Source organism: Stylophora pistillata, chromosome 10, assembly GCF_964205215.1.
Source record: "Stylophora pistillata chromosome 10, jaStyPist1.2, whole genome shotgun sequence".
Lineage (NCBI taxonomy): Eukaryota > Metazoa > Cnidaria > Anthozoa > Scleractinia > Pocilloporidae > Stylophora > Stylophora pistillata.
The window spans coordinates 9,950,652-9,971,585 of NC_142528.1; the positions used below are offsets into that span (position 1 = coordinate 9,950,652).

Sequence of the window (20,934 nt, forward strand, 5' to 3'; positions counted from 1 at the left end):
TCCCAATTCGTTTTTTTACAGCGCAGCGAAAAACGAAAAACGAAAAGCGAAAATGAAATTTGATTTTCATTTCCTACGCAATTGACAAACGGTTGGTACTAAGTGCACTCATTAAAGGGCTTCCGGCATTCTGAAGCCAACTCGACATTTCTATCCCTTAAGTTGACGAAAACGAAATTCCGGAAATAGAACCCGGTTTCAGAGCAGCTGCACAGCACTCACTAAAACATTACCATTTGTATTGTTGACCTTGGCAAGTAGACTACTAATGCAAACAGTGATCACGGGCGCCTTGGCATGTTTTACTATTAATGAAGTCACCCTTACGTGTTTGCTGATTTCCTCTCTTTAGACTGTACTTCTTTAAAGCAATTAACCTTCCGTTGTTGAAGTGTCCATCAGTTAAGTATTCCCTGTGGTTCGTAGGTGTCGTTAGTTATCCTCCAACGGCCAGTTGCCGAACTTGGATTTGATGGCTCAGTCAAAGCTGTTCAGTTTCAAGCTCAAGCAAACAATTATTTTTCCTTTCATGGTTCTCATGCTGACTGAAATCGTACAAGGAAAGGGTGAGTCCGTAAATCATTTGGAATCTCAAGTAATTTCATGCACAGTAAGACAGAAAATCCTAGGGTTCATTTGGAATCATTTGCAATCTCAAGTAATTTCGTGCACAGTCAGACAGATAATCCTAGGGTTTACAGTAAATTCGCCATCACAATAAACTCTTCACCACAAAACTCGCCACGACTCAAAGTGAAATCACCACCGGTGGCGATTGACTAAAACGTTTGTGTGAAACTTTCATCCGAATGAAAGGTAATTAAGATGTGGTAGTATATTGCGAAAAGGGAAAGGTGTACTGTCTGAATAATGGAACGTTAAACGAAATAAACATGATCAGTTAGCGAACAGCGAAATCAGTCCTTTCTTTGTTTGGTAGAACCTTTGTTTCAATGAGTTAACGAATGCAGCCATCAGAGAGAAAATCGCTGGCATGCCACTTGTTATTCTGACTTGTAATTATAAGTTTGATCGGTTTGCACTTCAGGAACTCCTAGAGGGCGTCAAGTCGCTTTCTGCAGAATCTTTCTGTGACCCACTATTAATTTCGCATCATAAAAACTAAAAGATGAAAAAGTTTCAAGATCTAACCTTTCGTATGATATAAGTTTCATTAGATTTGATTTCGAATCGTGCTCATAAGAACAAAACTAAGTTGGACTTGAGTTTGCACCTGCGCTGGATGGAAATAGAAGGTAGCATACAATGAAACAATAAGAAATAACTTTTATTCATTTATAAAAGCCTCATCGCTGACACTAAGATCAAAAGGGGATACTGAAAAGCAGATGTTAATATAGACAACTTAACTATTTTTCTTCTTTTTGTAGACGATTGTCGCACTCTACAATTTGGGCCCCAAATGGTTGGGAGATCTCTGTTGAATCACACGATCATTTCGCTCGTCATAAACTCGATGGACGTTTGTGAATTGAGGTGCTATCTTGAACACGACTGTGTGTCGATCAACTTTGGAGCTGAACATGACGGAGGGAATAGATGTGAACTAAGTGACTCAGATCATATTATTCATCCTGGAGATCTTAAAAGTCGAGAGGGATTTATCTACAGATCAGTTGAGGTATCATTGTATTGGTCTTTCAATGGCGCTGCGCGCCAGGTCTAAAAATAGATATGTCATCTTTGGACTCCCCGCTGGTTTAGGACAAACACTCGCAGTCTTTACAAGGACTTATATGCGAAACGTGTCAGAAGCAAGACTATTTTCGCTCAAAAAATGCTCTAACTTTCTAAAATGGTTGCAACTAGGCATTGCTGTCGGGGTACATGTAAAAGTGACTCAAGATATCCAGATTCGCTTAAAGAAATGCTGAAAAACGGTCGGAACGCCTTCATACTGTTCCCAAAGCCGAAGCATGACTTGGAACTTTGTCAACGCCGGGTTAATGCGTGTTCTAGAGAGAATTTCTCAGTTGATAGTGTTAACTACAATACTTATATTTGTGCTGTACACTGAAATCCTTGACAAAAGCCTTTTCAAACCGCTTGTTTGGAAACATTATACAGACGACATCTCGCTATGGAGTACAAACAAAGCAACAATAGAACGTTTCATTGAAAAAGCAAACAATGAAATTTACGGCTGAAATTTCCGCTAAGGAAACAACATTCCTGGACGCCTACATCTATAAAGGCGAACGATTCGCATAGGACGCAATCCTTGACGTGCGTACTCATTTTAAACAAACTGAGACATTTCAGTATACACACTATAGTTCCTGTCACCCACAAGGAGTTAAGAAAGGCTTAATAAAAGGAGAGGCCCTTAGACTTCTCAGAACAAACTCCTCTAAAACAATATTCGAGGAGAAAATTGCAAAGTTCAAAGCGCATTTGCTAAAGAGAGGCTACCCAGAGGCGCTCATTAACACAACCCTCTCAGAAGTGAATTTCAAAATCAGGAAACACAACCCTCTCAGAGATGAATTTCAAAAACAGGAAACTAGCTCTTCAACAGAAACCGAAGACGAACCAACGAATCTTGCCTTTTATTACACAATACCAACCATCAGTGTCCGAAAAAAAAGTAAAGCAAATTCTCATGAGACACTGGCATTTAATAGAAACAACCAGTACTGAGCGAACTATACAAAAATCCGCCACTCGTGTCTTAAAAATGAGGGCGATCGCTCAAAGACATACTCGTGAAGGCCAAACTTTGAATAGGCTATTCTAAACACGCGCTGGGGAGTCGTGTAGGCCTGTCAACCCCCTTTTTACATTGAACTGTTAGATCCTTAAGTTTCACGTGATCGTCTTTACTTTCCTTTAGTATCTTCGCCTGAAGCCATTTCCCATCATCTATACTTGAATCAAGTACATAATGTTTTCCCGACTTGAGGCAGTCGCGAACACGTGCGATGAGGTCTGCCCAACGCGTATAGTTCTCTTGATATTGCTCGAGCTTTGAGCCAGGAACACGGTCGTTTTGATTTAAAATACGAGCTTTAGAGGCGTTTGAACTAGAGATGGGTGCATCATCGCCCATATTCATTTACTCGAGAAGCCTGTTTATTTGTGCTAATCGCTCTAAGGGGTCGAAATCTCGTGACGTCACAAACGCGCAGCGCCATTCCATGGAAGTCTTACGTCATGAAATTTGAGACTACAAAATTAGCTGAGTAAAACGAAGGACATCGCACATACTTCTCAACTTTGCGCCAAGACGTTGACGAGTTGTTTTCCTTTCAGGCGCACTCTGTTTTTCTAACCTACTTAGAAAATGCTTATCCTGGGCTTTCCGGCTCAAACCAAACTAAGGAAAGAAATCGTGGCACTCTTATGTGTTCAGTACGCACTGTTTATTTCCTCTCTGCCTCCATCTCTCCTTACTTTTACGACAAGCATTTCCTTTTCAATCTCTTTTCCTCTTATTCTCTGCTATTTTCACAATTTTTTTATTTTCTCTTGTATAATATCTCCCTTCTACAGTAGAACTCCAGTAACTCGAACTCGGTTAACTCGAACTCCCTGGTAACTTGAACAAGAGCCGATTTCCCTTGAACCATTTTTTGTTTCCTTGTGAAGTTTGAGTGAGCGGGGTTCTACTGTATTTTCTAGCAATTTCTCGCCTCCTGAAATGAATAAATAAGTTTGTAATAGAATTTCTTTTTGCGTCAACAGAATTTTTGCACCAGCAATCATTGTTCATCGAATGGCCGCTGTCAAACAGGATTTGGAGATAAAGGATACCGCTGTATATGTTCTACAGGATACACAGGGGAACACTGTTCCACTGGTAAAACTTTTTGTGACAGTTTTCTGAATTTCTGCCTTCCTTACCGACAACTGATAAGATTTAACCCTTTCACTGGCAAGATCTGATAAGAAATTCCTCTTACTGTCTGCCATACAATTCACATAACGTTTCTTCAGAGAATATGCAATTGGATCCACTTAGGATCCTTTAATTGATATTTTTTTTCTCATCACTTGTCTGCTTGATATTGTATTGATACTGTCTTGGTTACCCATGGGAGTGAAAGGGTTTTATAATTATTGTTATAGCCAACCATCAACAATCACCAATAAAATTTAGGCGCAACTCACGCCTAAGACATGTATTTCCGTTATGATTCGTTGCATCTAGCGATCCTCGGTCACGTTAAAGAAAACCCTGGGAATTCTTGTAAACATATCTTGGATACTGGGTCATCGAAAGGAAACGGGGAGTACTGGACCGACCTCGGGAACAGCGGAGACCCTTTAAAAGTTTACTGTGACATGACAACTGATGGAGGTATGAAGGATTCTCGAAATATTGATAAACCAATCGTGTAACAACCTCCAGCCTTAGTGCATCTCCCCGCATGATATTGGATCAACTGATAATCCACTGATTTTCTTTCTTCCTTTTTTTCATTACTTGTCTGTTTGATATTGTACTGATATTGTAAGGAGAAATTTTGTCTTGATCACTCATGGGCGTTAAAGGGTTGAAGGTGTCAAAGAGAGAGGATTAGCAGTATTTAGAACTCGTGCTTTCATGCACGAGCAAGCATAGATAATCCCATCAATGTAAACATTTTTTGAAAGCTTGATAATCATGAAAACAACTTTGAAGTTTCTTAAAAGGTAATTTCTGTCAGAATTTGTTTTTGCAAGATTCAAGTGCTCTCAAAGCTACCGGCTGATGGTTGCTGAATCCTTTTTAAGACTCGAAAACTCTCTAAGCCTGAAAAATACACTTGATTTTGAAGGGTTGTGAAGGGTTCGCAGATCCGTCTCAAATTTATTTATTAATTAATACTTTGCATGCATTTCGTAATCTTTGCGTCGTTCCCTTTCAATTTTTTAAATTTACCCGATCCTCCCTCCGTTCCTCCTGAAAACCATGTGCCCCCCCCCCCCCCACTAAAATCCTGCGATCCGTTTCAGGTGATAAATAATGACACAATCAAGTTTGCCTGATTTCAGGAGGTTGGCTGCTGGTCGCAAACATTGTGGCTGAGGATTCCACCCCTCAGAGGATAACGTCTATGGAATCATACCTTGGAATACAAGACTACCACAATTCAAAAATGTTCCTTTCCGATACTGCCATGAGGGAACTGGGAAGGCGTTTGTCTTTCAGTCAGCTGAGATTCCACTGCAGCAAACAACTGGGACGCACGTTCCACGTGACCACTGTCGCTGACAGCTCTGGTAAAGCTGTAGTCAAGTACTTCAGCGGTCAGACGATTATGCGACCCTTTTCATGCAACTCTTTCCAGAGAGTAGAGGGGGATAATTCTTTCCTTTCTGTGATGTGTCATGAGTGGGGAACCAAGTATGATGGGAAATGGGGTCACTGGCGCCGGAATAACAGGCTAGTCAATCACTTAGCGTACGTTCCAGGAAAGTACCACTGGTATATCGACCAGGACTGGTTGTGCGATGACAAAAACGGAAACAAGCTATCACGAGGAGATTTTTGGAAAATATATGCGCGATAAGCTGTCTTAAGAAATACCCACACTCCACACATGACGATTGAAGCGAGTAAAATTCTGACTGTTAGATTTTTACCAGGAGTATAATATTAATTCAACGAGACTATGTGGTTGATGAAAAAAAGAGAAAATTCTAACATTATTTGAACATCATAAAAAGTTGCACCTATGCTAGCCTTTTTTATCTTAGAAAAGCACACTAATTAGATCAAGAACAAAGGTTACAGAGGTGAGTTATCGTCAAGTATAGCCTACCTTGCTTACTACATGCCGGGCATATTAGTTTTCTCATCGTATATGTTAAAAAGACTTTCAGTTACAAAAACCTATGCGGAAGGTGTTCAAGAACTTGTAAGAACATAGACAATTACGTAGTAACTTTTGTTGTTGTCCCATAACGTATGCGACCTGGTGACACTCTTCGTGGAATGATCTTGTTCACAATTCAGTTGTCATTGTATAGTGTTATACTTAAAGTAGCAGAGTGTTTTAGAGAAGCGTTACGAAGGAGCTCGAGATAAGTTATGTTTAGAGCCGTTCTGAAGGACATCGATATTAGTTCAGTGTTTATTTTTGGTGTTTCGTCCGATCAGTATACGAAACGCGGAACAACTTGAACCCTTTCACCACAAAAAGTGAGAAAAATAAATGAATTTCTCTTTACAGTATCAGCATATTTTCCAGCAGGAAGTTGATGAGAGGAAAGACAAGTATTTTCAAGGGGTTATTGACTGATCGAGCTCCAAATTCTCAAACTATCAGCAATGTATGACAACTAGAGTGGTGACGTTTTCTATGGATCATCAACCTCAAACTCATAATATCTGATCCATAATTCTCCATTCTAGCTGCTTTACTTCCCAATTTATTAAATATCGCTGAAAAATACCTCCAAGTCTCTTAGTTGATCAGTCTGAGTTTCTCATCGTCCGTTTGCTGAATAATGCCCTGATATTCTAAGGAGATATTACTTATCAGTTACCTCTGTGCGAGTTCAAGTATTGCACTTGAAAGAAAAAGAACAACCTTAAACCAAGCCGACCACTCCCGGCGAAATGTAATGTTTACGCGTGTACACGTAATGTGCCCTAATTTCGGAATCATTTCCCGAGGTTTGTATAAAACGCGATGGTTGCAGGCATTGATATGTCGCTTTAAACGTTAAACGAGATTTAAGCGTTATAAATCTTTGTTGATTTTTTGTATAATTTGCTTCGACTAAAACTTTGCCAATCCCGGGGTGTGGACAAAACCTGGCCTAGGCCATGGCCTACCCTGTGGCCTACCCTATGGCCTACCGGTGGTCAGATGTTTAAGAACATAAAAATAAAATCAGTAAGAGTCGAACGAATATGCTGGTGTACAATTATCTGTCTCTGAAAAGGGTATACTAAGAGGTCGCTAACACGATTTTCAACGTTCGAAGGAACGAAACACTGCAAATATCACAGCACTCAACCATAACGGTAGGTCAAGGGGGAGGGGAGAGGAGGGGCCAATATTGCGTGGTCGCAGAGGATATACAAAATGGCGGCTTTATTATGCAGGCTGTCAGTTGTTAAAGTATAGTGGAGTGCTGGTGTAAAAATGTAATGAACGGTGTTATATTGGAGAGCATACATATCCAGGTAAGAAAACGCAAACATTACGTTGCAGGCCAATTTTTCAAGTGCCCTCAAGTGCTGTAGAGTATTGAATTTGCAACGAGCACCGCTGGACAAGCACGCATCGCCGTCGTAAACATCTCGCAAACTTTACTTGCTTTTCCGAAGAAAGGACCAGTATGGCACTAATTTGAAAGGAAAGCTGACATGATGATGTTTGCCCAAAAGTTTCGTTTAACCGGCTTCTGTTCCTCGATTTCCTTATTCTATCAGAAGGTTAAGAAATTTTGATCGGAATGTGGCCGCCAAAACAGCAGAAGAAAGTCGTTGGTAAGACAGTACTCGGGAATACGTTGAAAGGTTTCCCGCGATGCTATCCTTTTAAAAATCTGACCACCAGTAGGCCATAGGGTAGGCCATAGGGTAGGCCACAGGGTAGGCCACAGGGTAGGCCACAAGGCCACAGGGTAGGCCACAGGGTAGGCCACAGGGTAGGCCACAGGGTAGGCCACAGTTTCCGGTTAGCTAATTAAAATCTGAACAATAACTTATTATCGAGAACATCATGGAAAGGAGAGATTGTTTTCGGACAGTTACCGAAGGGGTTTGGAAGGAGCTTAATCTTTCAACTGCTACCTAGAGTGTTCAAACTCTTAAGCTCGAAAGGCCACGGATTTTGTTCTAGTCCCTTGGTCATTGTCATTTCACCTCTTTTGTCGATTGTTGTAGGCTAAGTTAAATACCTTTGATCACTGGGAATCGGTGCTGCTTTCACTGGGGAAAACAAAACCAAAGACCAAGAAATATTGAATGGAAAGGGCGGGTTTGCTTTACTGTAAATGTCAGCTTATTACAGGGTCATCTACCAACATCTAATAAACAAAAGTTTCCACGCTTAGCTTTTCTTTATTTTCAAGCGAAGATTAGATTAGATTTTGGCGGCATATGGTATTTCGTCGACTGGACTGGACTGGACTGGACTAGTAAAACGCGGACTAGAAAAGCGCGGACTAGTAAAACGCGGACTAGTAAAACGCGGACTAGTAAAACGCGGACTAGTAAAACGCGGGCTAGTAAAACGCGGACAAGTAAAACGCGAACTAGTAAAACGAGGACTAGTAAAACGAGGACTAGTAAAACGCGGACTAGTAAAACGTGGACTAGTAAAACGCGAACTAGTAAAACGCGGACTAGTAAAACGACAACAACAAAAAAAACAATTTCATACGAAGGCGATCATAAGACTTAATGGCAAGCCAATTTAGTAAGTGACAATCCCTGTTTGACTTTTAAGCTGCAAATGGGTTTGAGATGCGCCAGATACAAACGAATTTATAAGTTCAGGCTAAGAAAGAATTTTATTCAGCACCAGTTCAAAATCCTAAAATACACTTTCGTCGTAAATTTCACGGCAGAAAGGCAGGAATTCGATGAATAAAAGTCGCATTAAATCTCTTTGTGTCTAGGTAGAAAAAGTCTCATTGACTTCAGCTTTTCGGTGGAAGAAAAACCGATTTACACACGCCATTACAGAAAGCAAACAAGCAGACTGACAACTCCAAAACACATATTTGCATTCACTTACAATTTGACTTTCCGTGAAATTTTAAAACGGAACGGAGGTAAATCTTCGAAGATTAATCGTCGTTGGAAATAAAAAATACTTTCCGTAAGATCTCTAACTGTTTTTCTTTTTACGAGAAAATCGTCGCATGATCATTTAACTCGTGTGTGTTTGTCATACCAGTACTGCTGTTCCTTCAAAAGCGTATGCTTCTTTCTTCTTCAATTGACAGGTGTCACATCGTGACAGTTGCTTATCAAAAAAATGTTTCGGCGAAAACATTCTCTTTAACTTGAATAACGCTTGTTTTCTTTATAACTCCCTCGCCATCAAATTGTGAAGCTCAAGGAGGATTTTCCCGTAATTAAACTCGTAATTGTAGCCCTAAATCATTCGGGTTCTTTTAGCAATCACTGTTTTTATGCGTTAGAAAAAGATAAAAGTGTTATTCACCAGCATAGGTCGGTTCGTAACGGGAACTTCTGAACTGTTTGAATATTTCTGAACTGTTCAAAAATTGGTGTAGCATCCTGGATTCTTTAAGGCTCGGTCGCATTACGACCGAATTGTTTACTCTAGGGATTAAACTCTGTCAACACAAGCATTTTCTAATGCGACCCAATTTTGGCGCGCACAGAAAGCTGCGTAAGGGCCTGATTACATGAACCGGGCTGATTTCTTTTGTTTTGGCGTTCACCAAAGCGTGAAAACAAAAGAAATCAGCCCGGCTAACCGGGCCAGCTCGGCTCATGTAATCAGGCCCTAAGTGCCAGTTGCTCGACATACCTGCGTGGCCCGTGCGACGAATAACTTCATGGGATTGACAAAGTTTCAGTTACAGCAAATTATACAAAAAATCTAGAAAGATTTAAGCTTACATCTCGTCTAACGTTTAAAGCGACATATTAACGCTTGCAACCATTATGTTTTATACGAACCTCGCAAAATTTTTAAACACGTTCTCTTGTGATACCTGCGAAAGTGTTCAGTATAATTTCCGGTACGATTTTCGCGGACAATCTGATCGATTTCTCTTACATTGTGTGCTGAGACTGAAACTTTTCATCTCGGGCAAATCTCCGTCGTACGATCCACGCAATCACGGCGGGCAACTGAGCTTCTCAGTGTATGTGTCCGTGTTAAAACACACAAAAGGACTCTAAAGCACACTTCACTCTGATTGGGCAGAAAAACACATAAGATTTTCTGGCACCAATCAGATGCCACAACGACTGCGACCGTTTGGAACTAGTCTCGTGAGATAATGTCCCCAGGGGCTCTTCTGCCCTAACTTGGAATCGACTCACAGCCCCTGGGTCTCCGAGGATGTATACCCCACACATACACTTACACGATTAGATAACAAATGAGTTGGCAGCGATTTATTTCGGTCAGATCATTCTACAGATGTTAGCATTGTCCAACAGTTAAAATGTCTGCATCGTTGAGAAACCAGTGGTCATGATGATGTTAACGTCATGCTCTGTTTTGGGAATCATGTTTTTGGTTACAATAAATATATGAAGTTCATATATTTTGAACTTCATATATTCATTGGAGCCATGTTTTTATTCATTGAATCATATTTTTCTTAGAAATATGTTGACGTCATCTGCAAATCGAACGTATAATTAAACGTGACAAACTGGTTAACCTTGATCCTGTTTGGAGTGAAAACGCTTCCGGCACGTAGCCTTATTCTCGTATCTTTACGGATTATCTACCTTATTCTGATGATTTCTTGTTGCTTTGTAAACAGAAGCCATAATCGGGTATGAAAGACCGTGACGATAACTTAGCTTCTTTACAGCGCACACTACTAAAATACGTTAAGATATATCTTTTAACACACATTGCACATCCTTAGTTGACAAAACTTGCACGATTAGATTATGAATGATTAGCAGCGATTCGTTTCCGTTAGATAATTCTACAGATGCTATTATTGTATAGCAATTAGAATTTCAGTTTCGCATAGCTGTTCATTCGGTGACCAGTGGTCATAGTGATGTCGATAGTCAAACACATCATGCCCTATTCTGGGAATCGTTTCCCGGCTGTATTTCTCAGAATCGGATATGTTGACGTCATATGCAAATCTAATATATTATTCAACAAGGAAAACTAATAAATTATTCAGTGGTTGTGAACGTGATATATTTGAAAGTGAAAACGTTCCACGTAGACGTATTCTCGTATATTACGGACTATATTGTTACGTTATCGTCATTATTTCATGTTTAAAATCGAGCTATGGAGGCTGGAACTTATTCGAGTTATGGTAAATTAATTTAAATTATTTTTAATTAGTTACTACACTAGATAAAGTGGCAGAGTCATAGGCAAAGACACTTATTCATCGCCATCTCTAGGTTAACACCCTCGATAATAGTGGCAAAAATTGTGCGAAATCGGTGTATAAACGACGTTATCGAAATGGACGCTAATTGTGAGAATCAAAAAGCTGTCAAAGGGCTCATGGTTTCCTTCACAGCTCGAATTTGAATGCATTATTTTACCTCGTCGCTATGGCTTAAGGACGCGACGCTAGACCGCCTTCGTGGGTGTTCTTCGCGAAAATTATTGTTAACGTGCTATTTGTGTAGGTAATCACATTACCATGATTTCGAGTGCAATTTTGGAGAAATAATCACGAGTAAATTTTTAAAAGACCAACAAAATGGCACGAGCCCGTAAAGCGATGCAATTTGTGGCTTTTTTAAATAAGTTACAAGTGCTTATTTATCCTAAATAGCTAGAGAACATTTATGTGATTTATTATCAATATTCAATTTTCGCTTTCGCATCCAAAACCTGCCTGGTGTACTGAACTGGTTACTGCATGGCCGTACTTTTGTTCACGTGCAAAAAACCGGCCATAGCCTTTGTTCTTCAATGCCTGTTAAGCGATGCCATCATTACATTGAGGCTTTCTGATTCATAACCCTCAGATGTGTATTTTTCAATTCGGCGAATATTCGCCGAAAGAAGTGCGTTCACTGATCCACTTCTCGAAAAACTACTTTTTCCGAAAACATGCAACCGGAAAGCGGTTCGATCTACTTACTCATAATGCTGTTGCTTTTAGAGCTGATTTTCAGCTCCTCTATCATTGCAGGCCATTCGGAGGTCGTGTTTGATTGGCTCTTTGTGAGTGCCTTCATTTATCAACCAATCAGAATACTCGTTTTTAATATGTTTGCACTGAAATAACCTTTATCTAAATTTTCTTATTTCTGCATCGTGCGTAATTTGTTTACTATTGGCCAATTAGAATCTATAACTTTTTTAATTTACGTAATATATTATAAGAACCAAAACCACCCTAACCTATATAATAATGGAAAGGTTATGAAATGTGTTATCCAGAAGGAAGTTAACAAATGGTAAACACCACAGCGTACACTATTGAGTTATGGATGCACGCGAGAGGTTGCTAAGCACGAAAGAAGCGTAAGAGTCGCGCGAGGCGATAGCCGAGAGCGATTCTAGCTTCTTGAGTGCTCAGCAAACCTCCCAAGTGCATCCATAACTCAATAGTGTACGCTGTGGTGTTTACCATTTGTTTTATAACATAACATTGATACATTGTAGCTAAAGAGTTCCCTTTTATTTAAAAAATCTTACGTGACCAGAAAAAACAAACGCGCGCGGAAAAATAGTCTTTGCATTTGCTCACGTCAGCAGCGTACACCCATGGGCAAATGGGGGACGCTAAATTGACCAATCAGAGCGTGCGCTTTACTTTGGTTATGTTATAATGCTTTTTATTTGCTTGATCTAGTAATAAATTGACGGAGGCGCGACAATTCGAAACGGACGATGTCTCTTTCAGCGAATTAGTCGAGTATCAAATCCAACCGTTCGAACGAAACTTCTGCACAATTTCAATCCTGAGTCGTTGGTCTTCAAAGTTGTGGCGATTTTTCGCTATTTTTATTGGTTGCTTTGCAATTTTTCGTTTTAGTTTGCGTATCAAAATTTTACCGACGGATAATAAGTCTAAGAACATTCCGAGAGATCAATTACGAGAAACGGAAATTTCTCCCAAAATGTTTTTTTGGGTTGGCATCGTGGGGTCTTCTTCGGGCCAAATTTCACGACAATCTGTCAAGTTTCCAAGCCCTACTAACTCGTTCAAAGAAGGGACATTTGTGAAAAACGAAGCAGGTTTTTTTTTGCTTTCTAAGGTTTACCAACATTTGGGTGACCACAGGTCAAGTTATGCCAACACAATGACTGTTGGTAGAAGTTAAGTTGTTGTCTTGACCTATCACCAAATTCTCAAAACTATTTTACAAGTGACTGTAACAGCTAGAGTGAAGAATTAACAATCAGATATTAGAAGTTAAAAGGTTAACGTTCCACCTGCCCGCCGCGGCAGAACTCGTTGATGTTTGCTAACAAGGGGGAGCAGCGAATATTATTTAGACCATGAACCCTAACCCGTTTTAATGACTGTGAATATGTTAAAATCGTTTATGTGAACTGCGCGCGATTAAGAAATAATGTGAAAGTGATCTTCGCAGTAATGAACACTACTTTAGCAGTGGTGAAAATAAGGCCTGAAAAAAATTTCAGGCCTATAAGGAGAGATTTTTTCGCCTTTCCTTTGATTTGATTCTAAATGGCCATTTCTATTCTGACCAATCACAGTAAAATTGAGGAGAAACATGCTGGAAAACCTCAAAACCACAACTGATACCATTGCTTTTTGCAATTTAGTTTTCTCACAAAATATTACGATCCTTCGCAGTAAAGCACTATTTAAGCAATAGTGAAAATCAGACCTGAAAAAAATTCAGGCCTGTACGGGATTCGAACCACTGACCTCTGCGACACTAGTGCAGCGCTCTACCAATTGAGCTAACAAGCCAACTGGGAGCAGGCCATCAAATTAATTCGACATAAACCCGTAGATGATAAATCAAACAACAAATATATATGAAATACATATATATGAACTGCGGTTATGAAACGTATAGCACGATCCTTCGCAGTAAAGCACTATTTAAGCAATAGTGAAAATCAGACCTGAAAAAAATTCAGGCCTGTAAGGAAAATGACTGAACGACTAAACGAAAAACAAATGTTCTAACTTAAGTCACTGAATTGTCAGGTACTCATTCTAAAGTCTCTTCAAAATTCGTGCTATACGTTTCATAACCGCAGTTCATATATATGTATTTCATATATATTTGTTGTTTCACAAAATATTGTCGTGAAGATAGGCTAAGCGTTAGAGTAAAGTACAAATCAAACCGTTGATTTCAGCTTCTCTTGATACAAACCTTACTGGAGCAACAATTACAACAATTACAATGTAAGAGAAAAAGCGTCTTACAACAATTATAATAGCGGCTACGAAAAACGTCTAGAAGTGCCTTTTGCTCCACGTGCGGGACACGTGAGCATAAAAGATTTAACAGAAAGTCCTCACCACATCGATAACATAGGCCATTTTCGATGTATCATAATGGAAACCTGGCCCCAATGCTTGGGGGACTAAAACAAAAGAAATCACATCCAGGTTGAGGAATGAATAATTAGTTTCTTTTGTTTTATACCCTCAAGCCTCAGAACCGTATTACAATTTTAAGGAAAATGACTGAACGACTAAACGAAAAACAAATGGTTTAACTTAAGTCACTGAATTGTCAGGTACTCATTCTAAAGTCTCTTCGAAAATGATCGGGTTTTTCCTCACTGGGAACTCGAGTAATTTTTCATAAACATCTCTGGTATTTTCGACTTTCTAAGTTTCCCAGTGACATTTCTGCGGACGGGTAAAGGACTATTTCAATAATTCTACAACAGACTAATTTCGCAGCTAATGCATTTGATATTCTCGCGGTTGTCATCATTTTTGGCCCAGACAGCATATTCCACCCAAACTTCTTTTCTCACCTGATTTTCCATACGTAATACTGGAAACAAGAACTTGTGTTCAACATCAGAATTAAATTATGATGGAAGGGGTAAACCTAATATTTATGTTGAGTGTAGTATTCATGAACATGATGTGTTTCCCCATCAACTAGATCTCCTTGGAAGGGGAAATTGTTGGAATTGCGACAGATATCTCACAAGATATCACAAGTTCTGGCAGTGTGAGTCAAATCACATGACCTGTTTTAATTGTTTCGCCGAACAATTTTACGATTGCGATAGTAGGGAATGCAGTTGCTGCTCAGAGAGTTTACAGCCAGTCAAGCCTCAAAATGATGGAGATGAACACGTTTTCATTTATGTTGATGATTCAAACATGTGGATCGAAGCAAAGAAGCGTGCTGCCTTGAAGTTGAATCTAAAATGCGTGGAAGATCCTCGACTCCGTTTGGATATTGGAAAAGTTACAGATGTCGTTGCAAATGGGAGAAATGTTGCCTGGGGAACCTTGTATGGATCAGAACCTCCGCCAATAGACTCTGTCTGGCAGAAAATAAGGGACTGTGGGTGGAAAGTGTTTACCACCGAGAGGAGCGCCATCACAAATAGAGAAAAGCAAGTAGATCATCAGATGGTAGCGGACATCACAGCACTGGTCTCTGATAGAAGTGTCACAAAGGGAAAGATAGTAATTGTGAGTGGAGATGCTGACATGATACCAGCCATTAACGAGAGCATTAAAATGAAATGGTCCACTGAAATTTGGATGTGGGAAGGTTGTATTTCAAATGCACTAAAAAAACTGGCGGAAGAGAAGCCTGGGTTTGTCCACATAAATACACTGGACTCGAACCTTGAAGAAGTAACGTTTACTAATTTTAAATTTAGAGAAAAAGACATTCCGAAGTCGCGGTCTGCAATCGTTAAAGGTATCAATTTCACACCCGATGAGAAATGGCAAAATGGTCTTTGCGAAAAGCTAGGTTGGCCATTTCAGTTCTGTATGATTGGACCAGAAGGACAAGACCCGATAGACTACAAGGATATAATTCTGATCTTTGCTAAAGCGAAATCTGTCGATGGAAACTGGGGCATTGAACGACATTTCGACAAGATCTTCGAGAAACTTCATCAAGAATATCCTTGGAAAATTGTTAATTATCCTGCTTACCGTAACGAGTACGATCAGAGTGCTGAAATTTGCATCGCAAACAAATATGAAGCACTTGTGAATGTCGACGACCAGTTGAGTGTGAAAAGTGAGGATCTGTCCCACAACGACGTAGATGAAATGAGTGAAAGTGGAGAAGAAGACGACGACTTCCAACTTGTCCAAAGAAAGCCGCGAAAGCGACGAAACCAACAGTATTCTACGCCATGCAAGGACCGCTCAAACTGCAAGAGAGGGCTCAATTGCAAGTACCATCACAGTGAAGATGAAAAGAAATTTTTTCGAAATCCTGATAGGGACAAAGAATGTTACTATAAGAGCAACTGCAAGTATGGACCGTCTAAATGCCGCTACGCGCACTCTAATAAAATGGGTTTTTGTCGCAAATGTCACAAATGGGGACACTTGACGACAAAGTGTCAAACGAAAAGCGACGAAAATTAAAATTACCTGAGGTCAATCGGCGCATTAGAATTTTATCCCGAGGCCTAAGTAGTCACTAAAATATTTTACTGGGTAACTAAATAAGTTCCGTACGTGTCCAAAACCCATCTCGTAAGACTGCATAGCAACTTACAAAAATATCTAGTGTCAGGCAGCCGGATATCATCGGCTTGCAATTAAAAGTCAAGATTCGTCTCTATGCAAAGATCAAAAGAATCATCCACCATCAATAACAAGAAGTTTAAGTGTCTCTGAGCTGTGTACGCATGTGAAATTAACACCAAACTGCGTAGTACTACCTTTGCCCAACAGTTTGTTTTTATTTGCCTAGTCGGGAATCACTTTTTGTTTGAGTAACGCAGCCAAGCAATAGTACTCTTTATGCACGGTTGTTAATTCATGCCTGCTGTGAAAACGCTCAGATTTTAAATTGTCTAAAGTCACATTATCTCCATCTGCTAATAATCTATTTTACAATTACGTGCTTGGTTGCCAAACCTTTGGGGGAGTGAGACTGAGGGTGACCCTGTTATGATACACACTGGCATTGCTGTTTTTCAAATGTAAATTACTTTGTTATATGCTAACTAATAGATACTGGTCTCTGTCAGAGCAAGGTCACCTTCAGCCTCACTCCAAATCAAAGGCTTGGCAACTAAGTACACAACTTTAAATTGGCCTACTGGCAGTATATGTTACTGACTATAGCATACGGAAATGGTGGTACGGTCATCTTAAAAATAATGCTTGGCTGGCCCAGCTCGCCGGTTTTGAATCCAACCTGACGTACGCGTGACAAAGGTCTATGACTAAAATGTGAACCATCTGTGTCTGTTTATCATATTGCTTTACTTTTTTTTAGTGCAAATTAATTTTTTTTAGTGTAAACTAAAGCGAGTATATGAGCTCTTAGGTCCCGAGGTGTCGTTCTTTCTAAAAATTGGTGATTTCTTTGTCCTTATGTACGTCCTTATGTACGGGAGCATGGTTTGGAATACCTGCGACGTTAAAGAACTCCACTGTCTCCTAAGGTTACAGAAAAGGGCTGCCCGAGTAATTCTTGGAGTGGACTCTTATTCTAGAAGTGTTGTAAACTTTAGTAAACTAGGCTGGTTGCCTTTTTTTGATGAAATCAAACTAAATAAGTGTACAATGATTTTTAAGAGCCTTAAAGGCGATGTTCCGATTTACATCAGAGACTTGCTCAAGACGAACAGTTCTGTACACAATAGGTCTACTAGACATGGCAATTTAAATTTAGTGTGTCCCAAATACCTAAGAAATAACGATGGTGGCAAGGCATTCAGTGTTGACGCAGTTAAGTTATGGAACAGCCTTCCCCATGATATCAAAAATAAGCCTAGTATAAAACTATTCAAAACAGCTGTGAAAAAGCATTTTATAAGCTCATATAAAAACCTGGACAACTTTGAAACAATATTAAGCAATAGCACATTATCTAATTTTAATTTTTTATAAATTAATTTTATCTTTCTGAATATTTTTAATATATCCTGCTATTTCTATCATAGAATTTTGTAATTATTTATATATTTATTTATTTATCAGTTTTTTGTAATGCTGTATAATCTAGTTAGAGGGCCACAGGTTTGTCAGCTTTTCAGCTATTACGTGTCCCCCTCTATAAATAAAGTCCTTACTTACTTACTTACTTTGTCTTGATCGATTTCGCTCTTTTCCACCCCATTGAATCGAATTTTGCAGTCTCCAAGAAATGGACGTTTTTAACTGGTTTGTTTTCTACTTAATTCACGTTGAGCGACAAAAAGAATCGTTGCTATATCAACCGCAAAACATCTGCTGAATAGACAAAAAAGCTCTGTCACATTCTTTTACTCCCGGTCGCGATCGATGACAATATTTCGCTAGATCAAAACCTCAACACTGCTCAATGACAAAGCGTCTAAACGCGATTTTAAAATCGATCCCAGAAAGAAGAGAGACCCTGTGATCGAGGTTGAAGAGATTTGTCCAACAATTCAACCGCCGAATCGCTTCTACTCAACTGACATTTCATGTGTAAACATCAATACATGTATAATCATCAATATCCCTGCCCATGTAGAGAGGGGGTCACGGTTGTTGAGATCAGCATTTACCCAATAATCAGTAAGAATTCTCAAGTTTAAAGTTTGTTGATATGCATACCAGATATTCTAGCGGGTTCTAAGTAATCACCATTATTGTCCCATATTAGATTTAAATGAAAAAAGAACGAACAAGATGTCAACTTCTTTTTCCAAAGTTTACGCGTTCATGACTGACGATGATTCAAATACAGTTTCAAGTAAGAGGTGATAGTGATGAGAGCGAGAGCCAAACTGTCCTTGGTTCTTAAGATTTCTGTTTTTCTTTTCTTACAAAAACTACATCACACCGGCACAGAGTTTGCGATCTTTCAAAAAGGATCATATCTTCGGTTACCCGTCCGAAATTAATACAAAAATTGCACACGACTGAATGTATGATAGAATAACAAACGCAAAATGTTTAATGGTATACGCTTTAAAGCGTGCCCCTGTGTTTTATGAACCGCTTTAAAAATTGGCTCGTCACGCAGGCGCATGAGGTGCTAGCCCTGATCAAGTGGTCATGCCTTCCCGGAACAGCAGAGCAGGGCACGTAGAGTCGTTAAAATGATGCATGGCTTCTCTCAAAAATGGCACATGCCTAATGAAGTTAAAAACCACTCCGTGACATTCAATGGACTGTTTGTGTCCTTCGCCGTACCATGAGGATGGACCACGAATACGCCACACAATTTCATATGCTCTATTCGTCGCCAATAAAATTGGATCATCGAAAAACACATCAAATCCGTAATAATAATTGTTTGTCATGGCAACCTTTCTCGAGGAGTGCGTACCTGAATGATCTGTTATGCAATAGCCATGACTTCTAACTTGAACCATGACTTCATATCGTTCGAAGCTGCCGAAGAGTTGAATACCCAGTAGGTAGATGGCCTTATCGACAGAGAAAGCTATCTCCCCCGTCTTCTCTACATACTTCCACTTGTCAACTCCAAGCGGAGGAAGGAAATTGTCAAATCTAGTACATAGATGAAAATCGACTCTTTGGGCGGGTGAAAACTGCAACACAGTCCTCAACTCATCCAGGTAATATCTCAACATGTGAGAGACTTCCTCGTCTTTCAGAATGTTATTAGTTTCCCTAGATATCGTCACGGATCTAAACTCTTCGTACGACATCAGCGGAAATCGAATCGCTTTCACGATTTCGTCTCCCAGAATACTTCTCTTTCCCATTCCATCAGGAGTCATTCCTTGCCTCTCACATTCTTTTGCGGCCCAGCGATCAACGGCTTTAAACAGTTCTATTTCTTTAACATTCAACACTTCCTTCTTCACAATAGATTCAACAAAAGATCGCTCAATTCTAACAAATTCGTTTGATGTCAAAGCTTCTTCTGTCTGTCTCTCAATCACTCCCCAGCATCGATCTTCCAAATCTTCGTCTTCAAACATACGAGCACACGACAAACTGCAAAAAACGTTTGATACCTTTACTTGAAATTCATGTCGCACGAATTGTTTGCAGCTCAAGGCGAGTTCGGGCGCCATGTATTTCTTCGCCAAATACCACACTTTAAGTACGTTACTTCCGCTTAAGTTCGCTCGGTCGCAATATATGTAGCGAAAAAACTCCAACAGACTCTCGTAATCACAGTCACTCAGTTCAATAGAGTCTTTATTCTCCGCCATTTGACCATAGAACATGGTAAAGAACACAGGACTACTGATTGCAAGCACAAACTTGTGAGCTGGGACGACCTTTGTAGTTTCATTTTCCTCGTTGGAGGATGGAACAACAAAACTCACATCGCTCAATATCTCATTGTTGAAGAGGAAAGCAATTTTATTCCCCATTTTTTGCCCGTGTGTCTTCCAAAGGTCCTCCAGAGGCATACTTGCAATCTTTCCTAACGTTTTTCTTAGTACCTCGGTGGTCTGCTGTCGCGCAGGGCAAAGATTCTCGATTGATCAAATATTCAAACAAACAAGGTCTGGATACTACTTGACCAAAATACGCCTGGAGCTAAATTTGAAGGTCACGTGCTAAATACTTGCTAAATAACCGAGAGCACTCTCCGTTTGAAACAGCAAGGTTCATCATGATCCCAAATTATTCTCCATGATTAGTTCTCTAACGAGCATAACCATTTTGATAAATTTGTCAGTTTGCTTTCTTGGAGATTCGTCGAAAACAAGGGTAATTTAATTCGTGATGTCATTCGCGACGGTTTTGTCACGAACGTGCATGGGAGTAATCCTCTACGAAGAATGGAATCCTAATCCTTCGGAATTGCCGCTGCAGTACTGCGCCACCGGGTAAAAGGGAACTATACACAGCTGTGTTCTAAAATACCATCACATTTGCTTAATTAAAACGCCGTTCTTTTTTCGCCAAGGACTAAAAAAAAATAACAACAAAAAACAACAACAATAAACAACAACAATAGGAACAACAGGAACAAAAACAAATAAGCAGCAAAAAAGGAGAAACTGAAACAAACAAACAAACGAGCAGAAATAAAAAAGCGAGCTTATCTCGCATATCTCAAATAGCCTTTCGATTAATATTTGTGCAGGCCCGGGGTAATTGGTTTAAATCACTAATCAGTTATCCACTTCCGACGTCCTCAGTTGAGCAATTAGTATAGGTAGACACTGTATACAATAAATACTCACCAAAGACCTTTAGTCA

General features: G+C 39.7%; 3 protein-coding genes across 3 annotated transcripts; 2 read left to right on the forward strand and 1 right to left on the reverse strand.

Annotated features, from left to right (window-relative positions):
• The first annotated feature begins 3,943 nt into the window (after nucleotides 1-3,943).
• Nucleotides 3,944-6,494, forward strand: LOC148721757 (fibrinogen-like protein A). Its single transcript, XM_088737253.1, has 2 exons — nucleotides 3,944-4,321; nucleotides 4,999-6,494. The coding sequence occupies exons 1-2, from the start codon at nucleotides 4,141-4,143 to the stop codon at nucleotides 5,514-5,516; spliced, it is 699 nt and encodes a 232-aa protein (XP_088593379.1). The 5' UTR covers nucleotides 3,944-4,140; the 3' UTR covers nucleotides 5,517-6,494.
• Nucleotides 6,495-10,840: 4,346 nt separating this feature from the next.
• On the forward strand, nucleotides 10,841-17,097 carry LOC148721758 (uncharacterized). Its single transcript, XM_088737226.1, has 2 exons — nucleotides 10,841-10,962; nucleotides 14,723-17,097. Exons 1-2 carry the CDS (start codon nucleotides 10,935-10,937, stop codon nucleotides 16,183-16,185), a joined length of 1,491 nt encoding a protein of 496 aa, XP_088593352.1. The 5' UTR covers nucleotides 10,841-10,934; the 3' UTR covers nucleotides 16,186-17,097.
• A 230-nt stretch (nucleotides 17,098-17,327) lies between these two features.
• On the reverse strand, nucleotides 17,328-20,846 carry LOC111343183 (BTB/POZ domain-containing protein 6). The gene has a single exon (XM_022950339.2). It carries the CDS (start codon nucleotides 20,133-20,135, stop codon nucleotides 18,789-18,791), a length of 1,347 nt encoding a protein of 448 aa, XP_022806074.2. The 5' UTR covers nucleotides 20,136-20,846; the 3' UTR covers nucleotides 17,328-18,788.
• Between the last annotated feature and the right edge of the window lie 88 nt (nucleotides 20,847-20,934).